This window comes from Pyrus communis, chromosome 11, assembly GCF_041283825.1.
Source record: "Pyrus communis isolate YQ-2024b chromosome 11, ASM4128382v1, whole genome shotgun sequence".
NCBI lineage: Eukaryota > Viridiplantae > Streptophyta > Magnoliopsida > Rosales > Rosaceae > Pyrus > Pyrus communis.
The window spans coordinates 27,260,531-27,278,461 of record NC_142575.1 but is presented as its reverse complement, the minus strand read 5'-3'; the positions used below and the strand labels follow the sequence as shown (position 1 = coordinate 27,278,461).

The 17,931-nt window shown below is 39.2% G+C and overlaps 2 protein-coding genes across 2 annotated transcripts; both read left to right on the top strand.

Annotated features, from left to right (window-relative positions):
• Nucleotides 1-565: 565 nt before the first annotated feature.
• On the top strand, nucleotides 566-1,888 carry LOC137742836 (putative 2' cyclic ADP-D-ribose synthase BdTIR). The gene is made up of 2 exons (XM_088678908.1): nucleotides 566-1,089; nucleotides 1,615-1,888. Exons 1-2 carry the CDS (start codon nucleotides 602-604, stop codon nucleotides 1,682-1,684), a joined length of 558 nt encoding a protein of 185 aa, XP_088535034.1. The 5' UTR covers nucleotides 566-601; the 3' UTR covers nucleotides 1,685-1,888.
• Nucleotides 1,889-4,391: 2,503 nt separating this feature from the next.
• Nucleotides 4,392-8,778, top strand: LOC137743521 (peroxidase 47-like). Its single transcript, XM_068483430.2, has 4 exons — nucleotides 4,392-5,239; nucleotides 5,886-6,074; nucleotides 7,863-8,025; nucleotides 8,282-8,778. The coding sequence occupies exons 1-4, from the start codon at nucleotides 5,027-5,029 to the stop codon at nucleotides 8,662-8,664; spliced, it is 948 nt and encodes a 315-aa protein (XP_068339531.2). The 5' UTR covers nucleotides 4,392-5,026; the 3' UTR covers nucleotides 8,665-8,778.
• Nucleotides 8,779-17,931: the final 9,153 nt, after the last annotated feature.

Here is a 17,931-nt window from a genome sequence, read left to right as displayed (position 1 = left end):
TTTAATTCGCGACTTGTATATCGTTCAAACAGTCAAAGAAACCCTTTTGATGGTTTGTAAAACGTTCAATAAAAGTAAATTTGATCAGCATATGTGTACATATCAGTGTGTTCCTTTTGCGGTAAAAATAATATTAATTGAAGTATACGGACAAGAAGTTACTTTGAATTTGTGTAGAATTCAAAGGAGAAAGAACTGACAATGAAATTCGCTGAATAAGTTTCACGTGCATTTTATATATATTTGGTCCTCGACAGTTGGTGGAAAAAATAGAACATTAATTTTAAATTCGTCAAGAAAATGCCCCAATGCATGCTATATAGAGGGACCTTCAACGTGTTTGAAGGGTTCCCATTTATTTCCAGAATCTATTTGCTTAATGCTGGTCAAATCTTTAGTTTTTTTCACACTTATCAGTTTTGTCAAAATCAATTTGAACAGTAACACATTCCATTCTAAAGAACTTGAAAAATAGAGGCTTCGGAGGCTCTATTTAAGGCCGTTCGTATTCAAAGCACATCTGATAAGCACAATTCTCATTATTCAACAGAGTTAAAGAACAAGGCAGAAAAAGAAAAACTAGGGTTCCATACAAAAAACCATGCATCGTTCATCAGCCATTAGCTTGAAGCACAATCTATTCAGCTTCCAAAAGCAAACCCAATTGGCCGAACGCGCCACGAAATCTTGCGATGTGTTTCTTAACCATAGAGGAATCGACACAAAGAGAACAATCGTCTCTTTGCTTTACGACCACCTTTCTCGACTCAACTTGCGCCCTTTCTTAGATAATAGGACCATGAGGCCTGGAGATAAACTATTTGATAAAATTGACAGTGCAATAAGGGGCTGCAAGGTTGGTGTTGCTGTGTTTTCGCCTCGCTATTGTGACTCGTATTTTTGCCTTCATGAACTGGCCCTAATCATGGAGTCCAATAAGAAGGTCATTCCTATATTCTGTGACATCAAGCCCTCTCAGCTTCGTATCGTGGACAACGGGCAATGTCCGCCGGAGAAGCTACAAAGTTTTAGGTTGGCTCTTCAAGAGGCTAGGAATACCGTAGGGTTGACATACAACTCCTCAAAAGGGTAAGATCGATGAATCCATATTCATTTTTTCCCTTTAGGTTTATATAGACTACCAATACATACTATTTGCTGTTCGATAACTATTTCGTTTTTAGTTTTCAGGGTTTTTTTATTTTTTATTTTTTTATTTAATTGAAAACTAGTTTGGTAACTATTTTCATTTAAAAAAAAAATGAAAATTGAGAATTGAAAGCCAAATATGAGAACTCAAGAAAGTTGTTTTCACTTTTTAGTTTTCATTTTTCTAACATTGAAGAGGCTGTTTGATAACCACTTCGTTTTCAGTTTTTATTCTCACTTGTTTTTTTTAACTGAAAACTAAAAACGCGCTTGGAATAACTACTTTCAGTTTTCATTTTTAACCAAAAATTGAAAATAAAAAAGTGAAACTACTTTCTTGAGTTTTCAAAAAATATTATGTAGCCAACGTAGTATAACGAAAAAGTACATCTGCAAATGCTTCAACAATTACTCCCTTTTGATTTTCTTACTGAATTTCCTTGCGGTTTCTTTTGGGTTATATAGGAACATGGCAGATGTTGTAACAACTGCTGCAGACGTTGTAATCAACAGCCTGAGGGAGACTGAGAACTAAAGGCATTCTATGCAGCGTCTAAAAACTCCATTCGTTTATAATTACGACTCACGCTAAATAATGAAGTTATCATCATAACATGAACTGATGATCCTTGATTACTTTAGTTAATTCATACTGCAATAAAGTAAATTTTGTATACAACGATTTTAATTACTATTTCCAAATTGTTTAATTCTTTTTTCTTTGTAACAGACACCATAGTTGAAGCTACGTGCCTGTTAGTTGACATGGAATTGTACTTTACGATATTCTTTGTAGTTGTCTGCATTACAAACTGTTCACTAAGAGTTAATGCACACAATTCAACCTTTGTTCATGAATTTCTGAATATTTGTTCATCAGTTTGACTCATTGATCGGTGCGTATATTGTAGTAATTAATTATACATAATGGTAATTAAGAAGAGTACAGTCGGACGTTGATGAATTTATACAGCTATGTTCAAGGCAGGTAGCAAAAGGGGTAGACCAAACCTATGAAGTTAACTAGATGTTAGGAGAGTATTCACACCAGATGCCAAGATTAATACCATTCATGTGCTCTCAATACGGATACTGCCTCTTGTTCATGGTTTGAGGAGCCTCCTGATTCATTTCGTCTTCTCTTCATTCGGAATGTACTGATGGTGGCAGTGTGTTGCCTTCTTGATTTGTTATCTGTTCCTTTATTATCAATGAAACTTTCGTTGCGTTCAAAAAACAAAAAGAAGTTATTGTGTTTATGTACCAACAAAGTGACTCAGACCATGTATTTTTTTATTTTTTTATTTTTAAGCATAAGCATGGTAAAATTACGTCTAAATTGTGTATGTGAATGATATGGTTGTTACATACAATGATTTGGATGAAGAGAGTGACTACAAAACTATGTCAAAAAGAAATTTGAGATGAAAGACCTACTTGCGTGTTAAAGAATTAAGTTAATTTCCTAATCAAGACAAAATGATTTTTCATTTTCAAAGAATGTATATATGTATTATTAGGTTTGTTGATCGAGACATGGATGTTTGTTGATCGAGACATGGATGTTTGCTGCAAATGGGCTGATACACCTATTATACAAAATCACAAGCTAAGTGATTACCTATCAGGTTCCAACCAATAGTAAGGAGGTATATCGGCGAATTTTTGGAACTTATTTATTGCTTACTTGAACACATATTAACTATGTTTGAATTGTAGTAAATCAATTGATGCATGCATGAACTGAAGATCATATATGATCGATCGTTGTAATTCATACTAGGAGTCACTGGCACTTTGCTCCCAGAAAGAGATTAATGTTCACTTAACATTGGAAGAGTATAACTGACGATGACTAAGCTATATCTATTACTGACAGAAAGCCTACATGTCCATACTTAACGCTTGTCGTAGGCAACCTAGTTTCTTGGAAAATCAGTTTTCTACTTGTAAAGATTGAATACGAACCGGAAGGCATAGTTGCTAATGGCATCTCTAATCAAGTGCATTTGGCCAAAATTAGCTCCAAACTTGAACAAAACAATCTCCAATTAACCAAAGAGCAGTTTGCAAACGGGCTTATTTTAGGGGCTCAAGTTAGCCCCTAAAGGGGTAAAATGTGCCCGCCCCCATACTTAGGTTTTGATGACATGGTCAAGAGGTACTTGAGCAGGAAAAGGATCCGGTCCCATGATCGTGACCGTCATCGTACATCGTGCAGTCAGAAATCATTTGAAATTTAAAATTTAAAATTAAATATAAATGGTATCTAACGAAAACTGACCGCATGATGTATGATAAACGGCCACGATCACGGGATCCCCAAGAAAAATATCCGACGAGGATCCTTTTCCACTTGAGCGTACTATATATAAAGTAATAAAAATATAGACGGGCAAAGATTTAGCCCTCCATGGAACGGAAAAATTAGTCTATTACTAATCCTTTAAAAATTATACTTTTGAGAGCTAAAAAATGTCCAAGACTTTTATTAGTTGTCCATGGTTTGGAGAGTGGCTAAGGTTATTTCTATAGGGGGTTTACAACTAATTTTGCAAGTTTGAAGATGGCAATTAGCATGCAATTAATTAAAAATATGTTTGTTGACTTTGTAGTATAACCTTTGTATCTCTCTCTATATCTCATGAATAGAGATGAGTAGTATATATGATATAAAAGTCCCCAATAATCAAGTTTTTAACACATATCACTTCCTTGAAGTAAAAGCAAATCCCCATCTCCACGCATGTGTAGAATATGGTACCACAACCAAATGAATTGAACATGTTATGACACTGATGTTAACCTGCTGATCTGCACGCGTAAATTGATATCTTCTTCGGCCAAATAAGTCTTTCCCCCACTTCTCACAAAAAGACATGGACCCTGAGAGTAGGTAGGCTCCTTTTGCAATGGAAGCCAGCTGATCTACATATATACATGCCTGTACATGATGTTTTCTGGTCGTGGCCTACATAAATATATAGTGCATACACTTCACCTCCGCACTTTCGTTTTGACATTTGACTTCCATGCCCACCCCATAGTTATACTAATCCATTATATCCATGAAAATTTCAAAAAACAACTCTTAGAATTAACCTCATATGTTTTTAGATATGATTATTAATTAACCGCATTTCAATTTGTTGTGTGATCTTTGTCGTCTTTCGATTTCAGTGTGGCAACTACTTGCATGCATGATTTGGCTATAAAATTGGTTTAGTGCCCCATGGTGCATTATTTACGAGTCGAACTATTTGCAATTAGCATGCATTAATTATATTAAATCTTGTATTGGATTTGACCATTAGATTGATTAGGTGCATAATTGATCATAAACCATTGTCATCTTCAACTTATCTTTTTTTCTTCAAAAATTGGGGACTCTACTTTGCAGAGGCAAATTAGACCAATTGGTCAGAGCAGTGTGTCTCTTCTTTTACACCCAACTTTGGATCCACTTATAAATTAAAAGAGTAGTTTAAAATTGATCATAAAACACTGTCGTCTTCAACTTGTCTTTTTCCTCTAAGATTGGGGTGGTAACTTTGCAATTATGAATTAGACCAATTGATCAGAGTAGTGTATATTTTTTTTTATTCCCAACTTCAGATCCCCTCCTTATGAATTAGAAGAGTAATTTAACTAATATTGATCATAAAGCACAGTCTCTTCAACTTTTTGTTTTTTTCCGTTTAGTTTGGGGCGGCAAGTTTTGTTGAAGCATTAAATTGCACCTATATAAATCCACATTGCCTTCACTCTTCATTCTAACAATTACTCCTCCTTTCTTGAGCCTTCTATTATATACCTTGTTAGTTATTTCCTCTCACCACTATTTGAATTCAAGATCTTCCCTTTAGATTTATCCAAGATGGTTATTGCTAAGCTGTTTGTAGTGTTTCTACTATTGCAAATGATGAGTGGCTTCGTATTTCGAGCAAAGGGTTTGGGTATGGGCTATTACATTATGAGCTGCCCAATGGCTGAACTTATTGTGAGAAATACAGTCACCAGGGCCTTGCAAGCTGATCCAACCTTAGCTGCAGGTCTAATCAGAATGCACTTCCATGACTGCTTCATAGAGGTGCTCTCTCTCTCTCGCTCTCTCTCTGTAAACACAACAGCAATACCTCCTTTCTCATTATTTAAAATTTTTTTAGGAAAGTTTTTTAATTAGAGGTAGGCACAACGATAGGCTTGGTGTGGCGAGATCACTATGCAAATATGTCTGCATGGTATAAAATAATGCGTACATACATATTCACAATGCTTTCGTGTTTGTGTTTTCAGTTGCTATTACGTACCAAAGATATTTTCAAATATGTCCTTCCATTTGGTATCTTAAAGCTGTTTACGATGATTTCGGCTTTAGTTTGTAGTTTTTACGTAGCTTTTTGTACTTGAAAATATATGAAAGAAGTAGACAAGATGAAATGCATATGAAATTAGAAATGAAATGATTATACAAAACCCTGACCTTTTCTTTTTTGTTGTTTGTAAGAAGTGCTGTGTGTTACATCTTCACTCGTTCCCTTGTTATTCACATATCATGCACTTTTCAATCAGCATATATAACACGTTACACACCCACCTAAATAGAAAAATATTTTTTTTTCCTTGTGTATGGTCAAGTATTCACGTTAAAGAAACTTTGTTAGGGATTCGAGCACTACATATATTCGTTATTAATTAATATTAGAATTTTGGTTTTGTAACTATTGGATAATTAGGGATGTGATGCGTCAATTCTCCTGGATTCAACAAAAGATAACACAGCAGAGAAGGACTCTCCAGCAAATTTGAGCTTGCGTGGCTATGAAGTTATAGATGCTGCAAAAGCGGAACTTGAAAAAAAATGCCCTGGCGTGGTCTCTTGCGCCGACATAGTTGCAATGGCTTCTACGTATGCAGTTTTTGCGGTAAGCAGGAGAAATGATTTGCACACCTATTTTCTCCTTCTCCAGACTTTTGTTGTAATCTCTTGATTTTTTTTTCTAATTTATTCAGTCTAAAGACTAATATATATAGATATTATATGGGATAGATCAAGAGACAAATATTTTTACAAATATCTTTACACTCCTTATTAGCCCTTGGATCTTTTTTAATCTAATGGTCATAATTAAAAGTTAAGATTATTGTCATTAATTTAGTAGGTGATGTGGCGATGACTTGAAATAAATTAACATAAACCTCTACTACAAATTTAAAATGTTTTGAAAAATGTCCCGTTGCACCTAAACCATTCATCTTCCTTGGCAAACACCATCTTCCTTCATGCCATTGTGTTGTGCATCAAATAAAAATTGTTGCTGAGTCTGATTAGTTCTTTTGTTTATATTATTGAATAACCAGCCACTAAAAGCTTTCTTGTCAATCAAGGACAACTTAAGAAATTTGATGTAAATCAGTTTTAGGGTTAAAACCTCATCCCTTTCTAGGAAGATTCAATTTTGTTTCCCAGGCTATATCCAGACTCAAATTCTGGGCTAAGAAACCAGGGGATCTTCAGTGATTGAACCAAACAGAAAAAGAAAAAGAAAAAAATTTAACAGGGCGAGAGTTCTAAATCTATCTTATTCAGCCCACTTTTTATACCTTCCCATCATTTACAGACAACCCATGAAAACATAGTATTGATAATGTAGGATTCGAAAGAGGGGAGAGAATAGGGAGAGGAAAGTGAAAAAGTCAGTTAGGTTGTATGGAGCGAGATTGATATATCCATGCATGATTGAGTTCTTGTCATCTTAATTAACAATGGTATAGGGAGTTAGATGAAGATGGAGGCTCCGAAGTGGTTAAGTTTCCATAACCTAATAATTTTTTCTTAAATTTTTTTAATTGATTGAAACCTTTTTATTTCCATGTCATCAACTCCACATCATTTAGTAGTTTAGATGAGTCATATTAGTTTTATTTAGGACCATTGGATTCAAATAGATCTAAAGACTACCAAGGAGTATAAAAGTATTTGTAAAATTATTTGTCCATTGATTCTATCCCACTATATATATATATATATATATATTAAGTGTATAGAAGAAAGTCACCTCTCATTCATCAATTGCGCTATGTTATTCATGCATATTCCTCAATTTATTATTATTATTATTATTATTATTATTATTTCTATTAGTTAATAAAATCCTCTTTGTCAACCAAAAGAGGGTGAAAAGACAACTTAGTCTTCTATCACACAAAAAAAAATGATGGACAATAATGTAATTTCACAGGTCCAAATTTTACTATTTTTTGTTGAAACCTCACCTATATGTGATGTTAAAATATCTCTAATATTTAAAATTAAAAAAAAAAAACAAAAACCTTCCAGTCCCCATGTTCTCTCTTTCTCTCTCCCTCTCTCCTCATTTTCTAAAAAAATGTGTTCATACACACAAAATGTGTAGGCAAATGCTAGTTATTATTATTTTAGATTGTTATTACAAATGGTCTTTATGTGTTGCAAATACATAATTTTGGTCTTTTATGTTTGAATCAATCAATATCATCATCCACGTTTTCAAACACACAAAGATCATTTGTGAAAAGAACCCTAAAAGGCCACAATTGATTGATTGATTCAAAACATACAAGACCAACATGTATTTACAATACATAAAACACCATTTGTGATAAAAATCCTAATATTTTCAAAAAATGATTAAATTTAAGTTTTGTTTTTAATGGGACTTCACTAACAACAGGCTGGGGGCCCGGTTTATGACATACCCAAAGGAAGAAAGGATGGAAGAAGGTCTAAAATAGAAGACACAAGGAATCTGCCTCCGCCCACTTTGAATGCCTCTGAGCTCATTACAATGTTTGGGCAACATGGATTTACTGCTCAAGAAATGGTTGCTTTATCTGGTACACATATATGATCCAATTTACAATCTATAAGTTTCGGTGTTATTTTCTTGATATGTTATATTGTTAAATTGTTAAATTGTCAGTTGGTGCGTTTTTCTTTTTCTTTTTTGGATTAGTTAAAATGTTACTTCACCAATAGTGTCCTTCAATTTCTACCCAATTAATAGTTCAAATTGATGGTCAGATTGTCATTTTAGAGAACATTTAAGTTTAATGCTTGTATGCTTACGTTGATATTTTTGGTACTTTGTAGGTGCGCACACACTAGGTGTAGCCAGGTGCTCGTCATTTAAAAACCGATTGAGTGATACTGTGGATCCAGATTTAGATTCAGGTTTTGCAAAGCAACTGACCAAAACATGTAGCGCAGGCGATAATGCCGAGCAACCCTTCGATGCAACGAGAAACAATTTTGATAATGTCTACTTCAACGGACTGCAAAGGAAGGCTGGAGTCCTGACTTCTGATCAAACCCTATTTGCCAGTGCAAAAACTAGAAACATTGTAAATGGTTATGCCTTCAACCAAGCCATGTTCTTCTTAGATTTTCAACAAGCAATGGTGAAAATGAGCACCCTTGATGTCAAGGAAGGTTCCAAAGGAGAAATAAGAACAAATTGCCGCAAAACGAACTAAGGAAGAAGAGTACTTTTTTATGGAGAGAGTTGAGCGTTCATCTCTTCTTCATTGTGAATTATTGATGGGTAAAACAATATCTGTCATTATTTAATAGATAAGTTACGTATATAATCTATTGTCCTTTAAGCTTGTTACTTGTACTGTTTCTTTGTAGTATTTGTACTTAGGTTTTCGCGTAAAGCAGACTGAAGCCCAAAATACTAACTACAAAACGTAGTCATCACCTAATTAGCGACACAAGACCAGATGTCAACAATTAATCTCTTGGTGACCGTCTTAAAATGTGTCAATATAATTGGTATCGTGGGCGCAAATTTCCGCATTCTTCTTCTTGGACGAAAATGCACCTGCAAAACAATTAACACCTATGATCAAGGCCAAAAGCCTCACGCGCCCACGATGAATGGGGGAGGGTTCTGGCCGAAGAATCTCCGATGCCAAAGTTAGAATTTGTGGGAGAAGTGTTTAGAGAAATTTAGAGAAATTTAGAAGAGAATTGGACTTAGGTTTTTCAAGAAATGAGGGGCTATATATAAGGGTGTGGCCGGGCCTATTTGGAGAAATGGGGAATGATCACTTATGGTGGTTTTTTTTACTCTAATTGCAAGATATTAGGTCAAATAATATCTTGCAATCAATTAGGAAATTAATCAATTAATTTTGGTAATTAATCCCAATTTGAAAAGGATAATTGAGAGTTACCTTGTGGGTGAAGATTTGATAAGGAATGATGAGAGAGTTTAGAAGAATACCATTTTGATCACCTTTGACCTTGATTGAGCCATTATTGTCCGTTGCATGCGCATGGGAATCCCGATGTACCTCAAGGGTAATTTTACCTTTTTACCCCAAAAGTCCACGTGCCGCCTCTATAATTTTCTTGATTATTTTTTTGCTCCACAAATGCCCTTACACCTGTTGGGCTGCTCCCAGGAAAGGGTAGCAGGTGTGGAGATCTTATTGTTTTAGGAAACAGAGGATTGTTTCCTATTTCAATGTAGATTCCTTCTTTAATTGGAAAGTAGATCCTTCTAGGAAAGGGAAATAAATTACTTCTAAAGTCTATTTAAGTATACCTTAAGTAGATTATTAAATCAACTTTAGAGAGCAATTTATTTTACCCTACAAGAGAGAGAAAGCTAGATGATATTTTCCCCCTCCCCTAGCAATCTTTTACACTTGCTCATGTAAAGGACTATCTTTCGTTGCTTTCTTCATCTTCATGCTGTGCCAAGGTAAGAAAAAATTATTTTTTCCTTGTCTTCGTAATTTTTGGGAGCCTCGGGGCTTGAAATTTGGCTCAACGAGGGTCGAGAAATGTGAAAAATTGGCTGGGATGCCACAACATGGTTACTGCCATAGAGTTGCTTGGCGCGGCGATGGCTAGTTGGGATAAGTGCGGCTTGGCTGGGACTGAGTTGACGGGCGTTGTGGTCTGGGCCACTAGGCTTGGGCCTGTATAGGAAAGGAGAGAGGAATGGAGGTGTGGGGGCATCAGTTCCCCCTCTGTTTGGAATGGGCTGCTAGGCTTGGGCCTGTGCCGGCGTGGTGGTTGGGCTGAGGAGGCAAATACCTCATTTTTTTTTTTAACGCTGGGCTCGAGCCCGTACTGATATAAGAGGAAGATAGAGACACATTTGGGCCCCTTGTGCTTGGCCCGTCTACATGTGAGACCATGGGAGGCGTGGGGCGCTTGCCCTTTTCTTTGCTGTCTTGGGCCGCGGTGCCTTTTGGTCTGAGTAGGATGGACCAAGCCGTAGGGGCCTGGCATTGCTACTGGGTTCTTGCGGTCTTGGACGTGACTTAATCTTTGGGCTGTAAGGCCCTAGTGCATATTTTTTTTTGTGCAGCCGTCTAATCAATTTTCTTTGCACCTTAGTAGAATTTCTTCGAGCATGTCTTCTTTAAGCCATAAGGGGGAGGATGGTGTACCGTCGTTGTATCGCCAAGGCAGGGGATATTTCAATGCTGCTCACTTTAAAATTAGCTCCGACGACTTGTTTAGAGATTTCCTTGAAGTATATAGGCATGTCATTCCATCAGGGGTGTGTGTGTGAAGCGCGTCAAGGAAAGTAGCAGCTGTAAACCATGTAGCGGGGCTCGAAGAGCCATCAAGTTCCTCTTTTATTACTTCGTGTTGGGATTTAATTATCCCATGTTGCGTTTCTTCTAAGAGGTGCTTTGCTCTATGAAGTGTGCCCCCGCTCCATGTTCTCCTAATGCTGGTCGTGTGATGATGGGGTTCCTCAATCTAAAGCCAATTCTTTGAGTTGGATTTATCTGTCAATGAGTTTTGGTACTTCTTTGACATAGACCACATTGAGAGATTTGGGCAGTTGCGCTCTCGCCATAAACTCTTTGACCACTCGAGCAAGGGAGATCATGACTAGGCCAAGGAAACTTTGGAGTTGAGTTGAGAATGAGAGTCCATTCTTTTCCTAAGCTGCATGTTCCGATGGCTTTCAATTTCGGTAAGTAGACTGCTTAGTCACCTGTTGCTTTATACTTTTGCTAAGTTGCTTTACTAATTGTCTTCCTCTATTCTTGTAGATTCAGAATTCAGCTTGACTTCTAAGACTTGCCTAGATATGAAGAAGGTGCATGTTGCATTAGGTATCCCTTCTGAGTACCATGAGTGGCGTTCGCTACTTAGTCCTCTTTGTCGGGACAAAGGTGGGCTGCCCTCAAGAGATGAGATAAAACAGATCAAGGCGAAGACACTAGCTTGTCTAATAACCATTGTGGAGCCTGCTGCAAATGAATGTGGGAAAAGAGATATTCCCCGCCTGCTCAAGAGATGTTGGCTGAGAAAAAAGCCATAGACTTTTTCCCCTGCTCGCGAGGGCTCGCCGGCTGCCCCCAAGCTTGGGATTGACTTAACTTCTTCCAAAGGTGAGAAAGATGATGCTGCTAGATCCGTGCCCGTGATGCCTACCATTCCAAATGTGGTTAGTTTGATTGCTGATAGGATTGCTCAGTGTAGAAGCTTAGTTGTGCCCTTAGTGCCAAAGTTTGTGCCGAAATATCCTTCAAGGATTAAGTCTGGTTCACCCTTGAAGAGACTTGCTATTATGAAGAGCGATAAGGTGGACTTTGTTGCTAAAGTGTTGCCAAAACACACTTCTTTTACTGCCGAGATTGATTCGCCTGTTGAGAAGAATGAGGCTGCTCGCGTGGGCAGTTGTGAGAAATCCATTAAGCCTGTTTCTGGGAAGTTGTTGAGATTTACGCGCTTTTGAAACCAAGTCTGCTTAAAGACATGAATGAATGTGGCAAGTTTGTTGATGGCATTAAAGGGGTTGTCTGCTAACTTCCTTTGCGAAGCATACCACCAAGTATAGAAGGACTGCTCTGCTTGCTATGATGCAGAAAAAGGTGATCCTGGCAGCTGAGTCGATAATCCTTGACCAAGTGAATACTAAGGCTGCCAAGGGGGTGGCAAAGACCATGGCAGTCGAAGCCTATTCATTGGCCGAGAAGATCACGATGTTGGAATCTAAGCTTGGTGTTTTGAAGGGGTCTAATATCTCTGCCCCCACTTTTCTGCAGCTTAAGACCGCTTTCTAATAGATCGTGGATTTGAAGACTAGGCTTGACGCGATCCAAATTAAGTATGAAAGTGCAGAGAGGGAGATCGGATGTTACATTCCTCATATTCAAGACCTTGAGTGTGCAGTCTCTGGGTTTCACTCCACAGCTTACGTAAAGGATGAAAAGTTGATTTCTGCTTATAATAAAGTGATCCATTTCAAGAAGGTCGTTGATAGGCTCGAACCCAAAGTGTTGGAACTTCAAGGTGCCTTGAAGATCAACGAAAGTCTGAAGAAGGAAGTGGAGGAGTTGTAGCGTGTCCATGCTGGGTTGCTCGAGGAGAATGAGTAGTCAAAGGGTGAAAAGGCTGGGTTCGAGGTTTTGCTTACTCAGATTCAAGCCGATTTCTAAAGTTGGGTGATGTAGACCATCTCTTTGGTAGGCCGTTTGACTTTGAATTTGCTGGTAAAGACTTCGAGACCTTCAATTTCTCTGGAAGACTTGCTTGCCTTTACTTTCGAGGCTTCCATTGGTGAAGTAGTTGGAGAAGCTGGTGCTCAGATTAGAGCAGCCGAGGGTGAATCGCCGGATAGTGCAGCTGCTGATAGTGTCGCGATTGCTGAAGGTGTGGTGACTGAGTAGTTATAGGTGGTCTAAGTTGCTGAAGAGCAATCTTCTAAGTAGTCTTTAGGATTTTCTTTGTTTCCCTTGTTGCTTTTTTCTTTGCTTGAACTCATTCGACCTTTGCTAGTTGTTTATCAATTTTGCTAGAAAATTTAATAAACTTGCTACCTTCATTTTTCTTCATCTTCATTTCTTTTGTTCTCGCCTTACCTTAGACTTTTTAGACCAGCAGCAGGCGTGCTACTTTTGTATTAACAGACAGGCCCGCGTAACCTATGCGGCCGTAGGTGTTAGTGTAGAACTTTGGAAAAGTTGTTAGCCATAGGGTCGGCAGCTAAATGTCTTACTTATAGAAGCAAACAAGTCTGCATGACCACTTGGCTGTTAACTTTGGCTTTCTTCAATCCTTTGAGCTGTGTGGCCTGCATCACAACAAACTATGTGTAACCAATTTAGTGGGTTGCGTAGTAAGTATCACAACACATTAGGAATTGGTGTAGATCGTTTCGTATTTTAGCAGAAATGAAGCTTATCGATTGCATAGCATATCGGCAATGGATGAAACTTCATATATGAGCGCTAACTTGTTTAACCTTTCATAGAAACGTGTAGTTGTATAAGTTTAACGCGGCTTACTGCTCAAAGGGTAAGCCGTAAGCAATCTTCAGGGCAATCGTCCATAAGGCGTACTACGTAATGTGCCCCATCTGTTTCTAGGTCCTGGTGCCCTACTGATTAGGCCAAGAAACCCAAAATCCTTCAGTTAGCTAAGCCTTGAAAAATACCATTATGGCTATTTCTTTGAATCTCGGTGTAAGCCATCGTGCACCTTGTTATACCAGGGCAACCTGGCTCATCCACGTCTGGATATTCGGAGTGTAAAGTTTATCCTTCCACCTTGGAGAACAACCCATGTAGGTGTCGGGGAATTGGTTTACCCTCTCGCGCTGGAGAACATGGTTGGTCCTTCGAGGGGCATAATTCATGCGATGAGTCCCTAAGAAGGGCGCAGTCTTCTTTTGAAGTTCTGGCGTGATTAGTTGTTGTAAACATGTAATCAAGTGCTGATACTTCGCAGATCTTAGCTTGTGGCCATCTCTTACTATTCGGCTTGATGATCAGTAGTATAGTGCTGATACTTGTCACGATGACATTGGGAAGAATGATTGCTTCTGATCCAAATGCCAAAGAGAAAAGAGTCTTATCGGTTACTCATCGCTTGGTTGTGCGATATGCCCATAAACATCCGGGGAGTTCGTCTGGCCATTTTCCTTTCTTGTCTGAAAGGGATTTCTTGAGGCAGTTGAGAATCATCTTATTGGATGCTTCGGCCTACCTATTGCCTTGAGCATACCTTGGTGTGGACATATGCTGCTTGATGCCTTAGTTTTGGAAGAATTTCGCTAAATCTTTGCCTACGAATTACAAGCCGTTGTCTGTGATGATGGATTGAGGGATAGCAAATTGGCAAATGATGTTACTCCATATGAAGTGCTCTATGTTCGTCTGAGTCATGGTCGTCGTAGGCTTTACTTCTACCTATTTGGTGAATTAATCAGTTGCCACGATCGTTATGCCTCTACCCTTAGTAGCTGGCGACATTGGTCCTACCAAGTCGATTGCCCACTGCATGAATAGTCATTGACTTGACTATGAGGGTAGTTCGCTAGCAGGCAGTGCTGGTATCGGCTTGTAACGTTGGCAGCGGTCGCACTTTTGTACTAATTCCTTAGCACCTTAATGCATGGCAAGCCAATAGTAGCCCGAGTTAATAACCTTTTGTGCTAAAGATTGACATCCGAAGTGATTTCCACAAACGCCTTCGTGGATTAAGCTTAGAACCTTTAGATTGTTAGGAGGTGCTAGGCAATGGAGATGTGGTCCAGTGTAGGGTCTTCGGACGAGAATGCCGTTTCACATGTATTAACGTGCCGCCTTTATTTGGAGCTTTCTAGACTCTAATCTTTCTATGGGGAGTGTGCCATTAACCAGGTAGTCTATAATGGAATCTTGCCAGTTCAGAGTTGTACTAACCTATGACACCTCGGTTATTGGCTCCGCCTCTATGCTTGGCTTGTCTAGATATTCCACCGGTATATAACGCTTGAGTTGGTGGTTGATGGCGGAACCTAGGTCGGCTAGCACATCTGCGTGGGCATTGTCTGCCCGCAGAACTTGAGTGAGGGTGTAAGTCTGAAATGTCTAAAGTTGTTTTCGTAAATTCTCTAGGTATTGCACCATCATTGGGTGTTTTGCCGCGTACTCCCTAGTAGTCTGGTTGGTGATTAGCTGGGAATTAGAATGAATTGAGAGCTTTTTTCACCGCTAAGTCTTTGCCATTAAGAGGCTTGCTAGTAGGGCCTTGTACTCCGCTTCGTTGTTGGATGCTTTGAAGCTTGGAGTGATCACCTACTCAAGCATTGAACCGTTTAAGGTGACAAGTACCACGCATTCTCTCGAGCCTTTGTAGTTAGATGTGCCATGAACATGCAAGTGCTAGAAGTCTCCATCAGGTGGAGCATACATGGCTAAGGCGTGCTTGGCTGCTTCCAGGGTGTCATTGGGCTGCTTTGTTGCGTTGCCTAGGCTAGGCGCAAATTCTGTTATGAAGTCCACCAAGGCTTGGGCATTTATCTTCGTACGGGTCGGAAAACTAAACCATATTGGCCAAGTTCCAACGTCCATTTCATCACTCGTTGAGAAACGTCTAGACTATGTAGGATTGATTATAGAGGATATTGGGTCATGACAATGACTATATGAGCTTGAAAGTATAGTCTGAGCTTTTGAGCCACAACAACTAGTGCCAAAATTAATTTCTCAATCTTTGGATATCTAGTTTCCACATCGAGAAGAGCTTTAGAAGTGTAGAATACTGATAGTTGGGCCCCCAACTCTTCTCGTATAAGGGCAGAGCTCACTGCTACCTTCAAGACTGCCAAGTAAATGTATAAATCTTTCACTGTTTCTAGCTTGGATAGTAAATGAGGTGATGTAAGATATTTCTTCAAGTCTTGGAAGGCTTTTTCACACTCATCATCCTATTTGTCTCGTTGTGCCTTTTTGATGGCCTTGAAAAAGGGCTTGCATCGATCGGTGGACCGCTAAAGAAAGTAGTTGAGGGTGGTTGCTCGTCCAATCAAGCTTTGGATCTCCTTCAAGGTAGTTGGAGATTTCATCTCTAGGATCGCTCAGATTTTCTTGGGATCTGCTTCGATTCCTCGTTGGGTTACTAGGTACCCTAAGAATATGCTCGAAGATACTTCAAATGTGCATTTGGTGGGATTAAGCTTCATCTTATACTTTATAAGGATGTTGAAAGTTTTCCCCAAGTTGCAGATGTGATCTGACTGCTGCTTGCCTTTTGCCATGATGTCGTCGACGTAGACCTCCATGGTTAATCCAATTTGCTTCTTGAACATCATGTTTACTAATCTTTGGTAAGTGGCTCTCGAGTTTTTTAGGCCAAAGGGCATGACCTTGTAGCAATAGGTGCCTCGCTTGATCACAAATGCAGTTTTCTCCTTGTTGGGCTAGTACATGGCAATTTGTTGTAGTTGGAGTATGCATCCAAGAAACTGAGTAACTAGTTCCCAAAAGTCGAATATACTAATAGATCGATTCGAGAAAGTGGATAAGGATCATTTAGGCACGCTTTGTTGAGGTCAGTGTAGTCTACGCAAACCCTCAATTTGCCATCCCTTTATTCTTTACTAGCACGATGTTAGCAAACCATGTTGAGTGTGCTACTTCTTTTATGAATTCGGTTTCCAATAGCTTGTCAATTTCCACTTAGATGATCGCTACTCGCTCAGGTGCGAAATGTTTTCTTTTATGGATCCTTGGTTTAGTAGTGGGGTCGACATGCAGCTTGTGGCAAGCTATCTTGGGGTCGATGTTGGGCATGTCAGAAGGTGAGCACGCAAAGACGTCACGATTTCCCGTAAGGAAAACCATAAGTTCCTCATTTTCCTCCAGGCTCAGACGTGAGCCAATTCTAGTAGTCTTCTCCGGCTGCTGGGGGATCAAGAATGATGTGCTCGGTGTCATTTTCAGGTTTCCATCCGATCTCGTCTGTTGGCGTGTTAGCTTATACACCATCTTCTTGATCTGCTTGCTGTAATTGCTATTTGGTAGCTTCGTCGTCCCCTTCGACCTCGATTGCCACAATGGGGGTAAAGGTCTTCTTTCATGATCAATTCTTCAAACAGCGGGTGGTCTGCTGAGAGTCCTTTTTGGAAGGTTGCACTTGCTATCGAGTTGTCGCATCTGACTATCTTTGCTTTCTCTACTTTGAACCTTTTCACTTGGTCGCAGAGCGTCTCATTTGGATTCTTTTCCACATCGAACAAATGGTCGAACTTTTTTCTTGATTGAGCGGTATGATGAGTATTCTTTGGTGAAAACTAAGGAACGATCATCAAAACTTCGAATGGATTATGGTGGTAGGGTGTGAAACCAATCTTGCGTATTGCCTTGCAAAATGATGGCGAATATCTTGCATATAAGAGCATTGTTGTTCTAGTAAAGGACCATGGTGCTTCGGTAGTTCTTCAAATGTCTTTCTATATCCTTTGGAAGATGTGAAATGTGGCATGCTAAACTTGCATGGAGGCTCTACCTGCTCAATCTCGTCTATGAAGGGTGACTTACTCATGTTGGTTATATCTCATCGTAATGCTTCATCGGTGACCTTGTTGTGTTAGAAGTCACGTAATCACTCAGTCAGGAGCCTTTCTATTTCTTCTTGAATTTACCTTTGTTGGGGGTAGCGGAGCTCTTGGCTACCTCCGGTCTTGACCTGCTGGTTTAGGCTGCTCTTCTATATGTTTAGCTCGCCTACGCCGCGGCTGCGGTACGTGTGGTATATCCCTAACAGGTAAGTAAATTCCTCGTAGGCTGCCGGTTAAACTTGAGCCAGATTGAGTGAATGTTTCTCTCTGTCCGTCGTGCTGCCTATTCTAATGTAAGGTGAAGTATACTCCTTGCGGGACTAGCCGCGAATAAACACTTTGCCTGGAAGGTTTCTCATGTTGATCATCAGAGTGTGGTCTCAATCATGAGTGTATGCTTACCCATAGGCTTAACCTAGAGTGCACGCTCATTCGC

Excerpts from the sequence above, each read along its gene's own strand:
- LOC137742836 (XM_088678908.1), top strand. The coding sequence starts at position 602 with ATGCATCGTTCATCAGCCATTAGCTTGAAGCACAATCTATTCAGCTTC. Across the intron at positions 1,090-1,614 it reads ACATACAACTCCTCAAAAGG|GAACATGGCAGATGTTGTAA; the intron begins GTAAGATCGATG and ends TGGGTTATATAG.
- LOC137743521 (XM_068483430.2), top strand. The coding sequence starts at position 5,027 with ATGGTTATTGCTAAGCTGTTTGTAGTGTTTCTACTATTGCAAATGATG. Across the intron at positions 5,240-5,885 it reads TCCATGACTGCTTCATAGAG|GGATGTGATGCGTCAATTCT; the intron begins GTGCTCTCTCTC and ends TTGGATAATTAG. Across the intron at positions 8,026-8,281 it reads AGAAATGGTTGCTTTATCTG|GTGCGCACACACTAGGTGTA; the intron begins GTACACATATAT and ends GGTACTTTGTAG.